General features: G+C 37.4%; 1 protein-coding gene across 3 annotated transcripts in view; it reads left to right on the forward strand.

Moving 5' to 3' along the window:
- MHX (magnesium/proton exchanger) overlaps positions 1–6744 on the forward strand; it is a 94822-nt gene extending 88078 nt beyond the window's left edge. For all 3 annotated transcript variants that reach the window (XM_089996352.1, XM_089996354.1, XM_089996353.1), the window contains one exon: positions 6333–6744. In XM_089996352.1, the coding sequence (XP_089852478.1) occupies positions 6333–6630 (298 nt within the window). In that variant the 3' untranslated portion in view covers positions 6631–6744. The remainder of the gene's footprint in view (positions 1–6332) is intronic.
- Positions 6745–8440: the final 1696 nt, after the last annotated feature.

Consider the following 8440-nt stretch of genomic DNA (forward strand, 5'->3'; position numbering starts at 1 on the left):
AGGACGAGTCACAACTTGTTGACGCTTCAGGACAGGGCTCACATACCAATTATGAAAATTAAACACTCAAAGACGATAAAATTGCAAGTTTTTTGTGGACGCTCTAATACCAAACCTGTAACGACCCCAACTCATCCCCTTTGAAAATGCGGAATTTTTTTTTTCTAAAACAGTGCGGAAAACTTCCCAGAGACCCGGGGTCCTCACAGTTCCAATTCCAACTGGATAGCCATAAACTACAAAAGAACTTGCAATTAACATCCATAAACTAACCATTACCTGTATTCATGAATTAAAAGTTAATCTCAAAAATAAAGTGTCTGACTCAAGTAACCACTGATGACAATAAGCAAATAACAAAAACACTAGACTGAAAAACCAAAATAAAGAGCCACTCTGTCCACAAAGAAGACTGTCAAAACTCGTTGTGACTCTCGCGCCCTCGCAGTAGCTGTTGACTTCATTGATCACCTGTTCCTGCGAAAAACCAATGAAGTAGGGTGTCAGAATCGAAATCCTGAGCACAGTTACTTCTTAATGAAGCAAGTGAGATAAAGAGTCAAGATGAGATATCATGCAAAAATTAAGGGAAAAACATACAAGACAGTTTATAGCATTTGAGAATTTATTCATGCAACTATCATAAATGCTAAGCATGCAAAGACAGTAAAGCAGTAGCATCTACTAAAATTTCAGCATGCAACAAGAATTAAACATTCAACACTTACCCTCATGTATTGAGTAAGGAAACCATTAAAGTATGCATGATCTAATGCATAATAGGAAAAATGCATGTCCTTTGTGCAATGCATGAATCATTTTATTATCTTCCATTAAGTCTTTTGTTTCCTTATGCATGACCTATTAAATGCATACAACTTTAAGTTTCTCTTTTTAATTACCGTTGCCCGCGGATACACCAAACAGGTACAAACCCCGAGGTTAAGTTAGGTTCACAGGGTAGCTTAGCAAACAATTTATATTTTATTACTGGGTTCCAACTTAGCCCTCGACCGAATCACCTTCGGAACATTAGACCTTCACATCTAATGTCGGGGACACAAGGGACACCCCACGCCCACAAGTGCCACTTTCTTGGTACCAAAAATAACAGCTGTGTCAAACACATCACTCCCGGGTAAAGTGGCGGACTCTCCCTAAAACCGTGGCCAGGAGAAGGAACGTTCATATCGGGTTCAGGGGACCAAAATTACGCACACGGAGTTTTGTATCCTCACAGTCTCCCCAAGACCGGATTTCTAAGATCCCCATTCTCCAGATGGGTGATCCCAGAAGGTATATTACACTGTGCTTTGTTATTACTTTTTAATTAATTTCTTAAGTTTTGCAACATTATATGCAAAAAGAAAGATAAAAGCTCGCATCTACCTCACGAGAGCCATCACAAGACTCCGGCCTGTGGAAACATATAGAACAGTGCAATAAAGCTGAAATATTAATCAAGCATGATCTTTGCAATGCATTGAAATGAATGAGGGAAAACAATTCCACAGCTCGGGTTTACCAAACCCTCGATGATTCATTATGATCGCCGAAGCACTGATGCAAGAATCATAATCATATGTATGCAGTGGTATTAACATGCCTGCAAGGTATAGTCATATATGTACCAACTTAACCCATTGATAATAAACATGAAATATGACATTCCCATATGCAAATTACACAACACATGTTATACCCCCTTTTCCTGCGCATATGCATGGTATGCGCATGCATGCATCTTTATGCAATTATCACTACATATGGTTCTAATCATGAATTGTAATGAGGTGAACAAAAGAGCATTCATGTGTTTATATATATACAACCACACCTGTTAAGTCCATCAATAAGTAAGCACTCAAAACAACCTTGTCATGGAGTAATGTGTAAGCATGTTCCAACACACATATGAACCACATCCACGCCTAACATATGTGGAAATTAAAATTTCAGGTACATGACTTATTCCCAAGGTTTAACATGCAGTAAGAGATTTAAAATCCTAACTTTACTAATCGCAGCCCGCCCTGTTTTCATAATTTAACACACTTATGTCACTAGCATGCTACAATACCTACATGAGAAAAAAAAATTATGTATCGAACAGCGCAGCCCAGCCGACCCGGTCGGCTGGGTATGACAGGGTATTCACAGGCCCATTTTGGGCCTGTGTATGCTGTCAGGAAGCCCCTCCTATACAAAAAAAAAAATCTGTATCAAGTATAACAAAAGAATTTTCTCAAGGCCAAGACCCAGGCCAGCACCTACTGACGGGGATGACTGGGCCTGCCCCAGCCAACCACACACCCAGCCAAGCACTTGGCTGGGCCTGTCGGTTCGGCCAGCAGCTGGCAGTCAGCTGAGAGCCACTCGGCTGGCTGCCAGCCAGCCAATCCAACAGCCGATACTTCAAACAAAACAGATTTCAAAGTTCTAGTTGTTTAATTTATTTATTATAAAATTTTTCTTTGAAAGGACAATGCCCAGCCCAGCCGACCCTGTCGGCTGGGTCCACCAGCATGTACACAGGCCCAGTTTGGGCCTGTGTATGCTGTCAAAAAGAACAACAACATACCTGTTACAAGAAAACTGATTTTTTTATTACTCATATACCCTTTTTGAAAACAGCTAGGCACAATCCCTTTTTGTCTCAGGTTTTCCTAAATGCCCAGTTGGTTAAGCTTTAACAGTTGCTAAGCAACGATCACAAATTCAATACCATATTTAATTTCTAAGACATATCAGAATTAAACAATGGATGAATTATCATCTCATCCTAACCATTCAAGTTCAAATAAAAGATGCCTATCAACATGATAATTTTGATGCAAAACTTCATTAAACAATATCAACTTATTCTAATCATTCAAGTTCAAATAAAGGATTCCTATCAACATGATACGTCTGATGCAAAACTTCATTAAACAATATCAACTTATTCTAACCATTCAAGTTAAAATAAAAATGCCTAACAACTTGATAAATCTGATGCCAACTTCCTTAAACAATATCAACTTATTCTAACCATTCAAGCTCAAATAAAGGATTTCGAATAAAGACTCAACTAAAACTGGGTCTAGCACCCAGCCAGAACCACCCAGCCGACCCAGTTGGCTGGGTCTGGTACACAGCCCAGCCGACTGCATACCTGGGCCCCAAATCATGAAGGTAAAGCTTTTAGTTCTGTTTTTTTTTTTTGAACAACAAGAGCACAGAAGGTGCAAGGGAGTAACAGTGGAAACTATTCTCCATGAGATTCCATCGACTGTTGCATGGAGATCCAATCTCCACCGATGCCCCATTTGAATCAAGAAGAGGTACCCGTACCTCGTTTCGCAAATCCGGATGATCGGAGGCAGCTTAACTAAAGAGAGATCGGCTGAGGTCGATCCCACCCCCACTATCGAGCTCCGGTTGAAGGGAAACAACGAGGAGGAGGGAGGACCGTCGCTTGCCAAGGGTGGTGCGCACGTCTGCCGCAGTTGGGGAGTTGCCGCTGGTGTGGCTCCAGCAATGTGCACAAAAACGAGGAGAGTGAGAGAGATTTGGGGCAAAAATAGAGAGGTAAAGGGGAAGGGGATACCAACCTGCCATTTTAAAGGAGGAAGCCTCCCGAATTTGGTGGAGGTCGTTCCCCTTTCACCGGAGGCTGTGGCTCACCATTCCCCTTTTTTCCCCTCACACGATAGGGGTTAGAGTTTTCTCTCAGCACCCTAACCCTCCCCCTTCTCACTTTCCCCTTTTTTCAGAAAAATCGGGCAACCCTTATCAGGTAACCCCCTTTTTCTTTTACTCGATACACAGGGGCGACCCGGGTCCGGACCCGGGACCCGGTAACCGACCCCGAGTTGGGTCTACGCCTGTTTCTCAACGAAAATGGGTCCACAAGTTGGATCCAAATGGATCCAACTGTGGATCCGCGAGTTCGCCATACATATCTCGCTTTATTACAAATGTTAATATATATATATATTTTTAAATGCCCTAAGCTATGCATCAATACCCATTTATGGGTCCGAGATCCGAAATATGGATCTTAGGTCCAAATTGCATGTTTCCCGAAAAAATTTTAAATGGCAAAACTTACGGTTTTTACATATATATATATGCTACAGTGGTCATGGAGCACCTACTCCCACCTACTAAAAATCATAGTTGTAGGTTGCATCTTCTCAATCAGACCATATAGATGTACTTAACACAGTTTATTTGATAGGAAACATGTTTTGGATCATGTTTTTTTGGACATCAAAATAGGTTTTTTTAAGTCATGAAATTTTGTTACATTGTGAGCAGTTGATTTTTGAAGATATTAAAAAGCCTACATGTATGCCATAATCACATGATCCAAAACATGTTTTCCACTAACTACTGATTGTAGATCATATCTATAGGGTTTGATCAACGAAAAAAACATTCAAATTTTGAAAATTTGAATCTTTTATTAGGTGGAGTAGGAGCTCCCGGGGCACCCTATATATATATATATATAAACCCGCAAGAGTGAACGAGTTAAATGCTGGACACGCATCAAATGTGCGTCCACCGTTAATCTGAACAAGTTAATCGCCACCGCTAATTGTCATGTTTCATTAAAAAAATGTCCACCAGTAGATTATTTGCTCGTCCACTGTTATGGGCTTATATATATATATATATATATATATATATATATATATATATATGGGAATGAAAACATCTCCAATGGAAACCCTTCCAAACCTTCTCAATGAAATTTTTTTGTACTTTTTTCAAAATTCTGACCGTACAGATGTGTTCGGCATGATTAATTTACTATAAATCGATACTTGGATCATGAATTCCGGATAGAGAAAATGGTATTTGGAGCCTCAAAAATTTGTGAAAATTGTAGGCCGTTGATTTTGAAACTTATAAAAACTTATCCATGCATCGAAATCAAATACTCCATGAACTGATTCCTATAAAAACAAGCATATAGGTCACATTTGTACGGTCAAAATTTTGAAAAAAAAACACCAAAAATCCAATAACACGTCCATTGGGAAGGTTTGAGAGGGTTTTTCATTGAGGACATTTTCATATATATATATATATATATATATATATATATATATATATATAGAGAGAGAGAGAGAGAGAGAGAGAGAGAGAGAGAGCAAATGAAAAAAATGGTTTTTGGAGACTCAAGTTTTAAAAAAATTGTAAACAGTTGATTTTGGAACCTTATAAAAACCTATCCATGCATCTGAATCAAATGATCCATGACCCGATTCCTATGAAAACAGGCACTTAGAACACATTTGTAAGGTTAGAATTTTGAAAAAACACCAAAATTTTTGAGAAAAAGTCCATCTGGTACGGGTCGGCCATGGATAGAGTCGGGCAGATTCTCATTTTCTTTTATATATATATATATATATATATATATATATATATATATATATATATATATATTAGGGTTAATCTAACATTAAACTAATTGTGTTTAACATTAGATGGATTCAATCTTATGAAAATGACTAAAACACCCTTAAATAATGGCATTTTTTAATATGCAAGGTTACTTTTTGAGGTAAAAAAAGTAACTTTAATAGCTTCATAAAATTATTTTTTGGAAAAGGTGTTTGACTTTTCAATTTTCTCCAAATTCAAAAGACCTATAATGCCCAAAAAAAGTAAACTTTCATTTAAAAAAATATCATTATTTTAAGTGTGTTTTAGTGATTTTCATAAGGTTGGATCCCACTAGTTTAATGTTAGATTAACCCTATATATATATATATATATAAAGAGAGAGAGAGAGAGGGGGGGGAGAGAGAGAGAACTGAACATATTAAGCTCACTTTTCTTGTTCTGCCCCATAGTTTGAAGTGTTTTCTGATAGATCTGAACCATTAGATGTGTTTAGCATGCTTGATTTAGTGGGAATCCACTCTTGGATCACATGTTTTCGATGAAAAAAATGTATTTTTATGAGCCGGAAAAAATTGATGCCTTCATAGCCATTGATTTTGAATCACCAGAAAAACCTGTATACAGATCAGATTCCGGTGATCCAAAAGCTGGTTCTCACTAAACAAAACCTATAGATCACATCTATGGTGTTAGATATGAGAAAAAATACAAAAAACTATGATTTTGAGATGGGCAGAACCAGCGCATTACTCTATATATATAAAGTGGTTGATTCTTCTGGTGCATATGATCAATTTGTAGTGAGTTCAAATTACTTGTTTATTTTCATCTGGGTTTTAGCATGGACAAGATGAGAATGTGGGTGTAATGTAAGCAGGCTATTCAGTGATAATTATTCTCATAACTGTCACTTGAATTATTTTTTTCAGCAATTCAGTGAATATCTATATCGGCATTGGCATCCCATGGTTGATCAGCACGGCGTACAATTTTGTTGTGAAGAGGGAACCTCTCTACATAAACAACGCCGAAGGCCTAAGTTTCTCTCTCATTGTTTTCTTCATCACCTCCATATGTTGCATATCTGTCCTAGTATTGAGGCGTCTCACTCTTGGTGGTGAGTTGGGAGGGCCAAAGCCCCTGGCTTGGGCAACCTGTTTCTTTTTCCTCTTGCTCTGGTTTGTTTTTGTCCTCCTTTCATCGCTTAAAGTGTCTGGTATCATATGAAATATATTCTTTCTATATGTTTTGTTCTGTATTTTAGTAGTAAAATTAGCAGCTTAAGTGTATTATGGTCATTGATTGAATCTTCTGTATACAATATGATTTTCTTTTGGTTAGTCATCTGATTTGATCTATGATCTGCAAATAGGTGTTGTACCTGGGTTGGTTCGGGCTGGGTCTTATCAGATTCTGAATCAGGTTTAAAAGTTAGACCACAACCTTCAAGTCCAAATCCTGATTTGGGTATGGCTGAAAATTGTAGACCTATATGGATTAACGGGTTCAGGCATGTATTGGTCGGGTCTTCAATAGATCCGTTTTTTTGATCAGGTATAAGAATTGCCCCAAAGGGGTTTGGCGTAGTGGGATGGGGCCTAGGCTGCTAGTCAGGCAGTCTATGTTCAAATCTCATGGGTGTCACCCCTTGCGCAAGCCAAAGCGTGGTGACTCCCTGGGGGCAAGGGTTATGCCCATAGAGTTTTACGTTGTCAAAACAGTGATCGTGAGTGTGACTGGTAGAGCCAATGCGGCTAGGTCTCTGATTTTGGGGTGGTTTCTCTGTGTAAAATATATATAAAAAAAATGAGACCAATAAATATTTTCAATTAGTGTACTTTAGCTCTTTCAAGCGTCATCATTGACTGCATATAACAACCATGATAGTGTAATTTAACCCTTTCAATGCTTCTGCATGGTGAACCTTAGCTCTATTTTTTGTTTTAAAGACAATTTGGGGTTAGGCGAATTCCTACCAGAACTACTGCCAACACGTGGTAGGGGGATTCAATCTTGGCCTTCAACTTGACACAGGACCTCACTTACCACATGGGATACCACCTTGGTTAACCCTAGCCTCATTACACCAACATAAACAAGCAAACAATCATAAATTATCTATAATAATATATAAAATTTTATGCAAAAAATTGTAAAACATAGTAAACCCTAAACGTTAAATCTGATGGCCCAAGACGCCGATGACAAGTTGACAACACAAAGAAAATCCATAGCAACAACCAAACATAAATACGCATGAGGGTATTCAATGCTCGTGAGTTAGATCTATTCACACCCCTTATTGTAGGTTGTCATATTAAACAGTAATATACATGGAGAATATACATGGAGATACGTATATATTGTATGAAACTTACCTTTCAAACCTATAGATAGGAAAGTCAATCATAAAGATGATATTGCAACCTCCTTAGAATGCAGGAATTGTTGTAAGTCTTCTACAGAGAAGTTCTTTGCAGATACAAACGAGAAGAAACCCTAAAAAAATGTGTATATATATGATTTGATAAAATTGCAACTATTAAGAAAAAATGCATATAATAAAATTTTTGCAAATATTTAAGTAGCATATTAGTGATTTTGTTGGTTCCCTTTAATTGGAGTTTATGTGATCTCAGAATATATGTGAAACATTATGATATTTGTGAGAGGTGTTTCGCAAATATATTTATGCAATTATAAGCAAAATAATAGGATATTTGTGATTTTGGTGGTCTCAATTTTACGGAAATCTCGTAAATAAATTTATATGAGTTTGTGAGGTCTAAATTCACATTAAAAAACATGTAATTCTATATTTAAGTGGTGTTGGACATAGATGATCGGTGATACAATTTTATCGCAAAAAAGCCTAAATTTGCAATTGCGAAGAGTAAAAAGGTCCAAACAATATTAGATATCTGCGATTTTAGACATCAGGAAAATATCATAAATTGTAGGATTTTTAAGAAATCAGGTCAAATTAATCATCCAGTATGGTCATTTTTTGAATTTTGGGTCAAGTACAAACGTGTTT

This window comes from Nuphar pumila, chromosome 2 (assembly GCF_984573655.1).
Source record: "Nuphar pumila chromosome 2, dmNupPumi1.hap1.1, whole genome shotgun sequence".
In the NCBI taxonomy this organism is placed as follows: domain Eukaryota; kingdom Viridiplantae; phylum Streptophyta; class Magnoliopsida; order Nymphaeales; family Nymphaeaceae; genus Nuphar; species Nuphar pumila.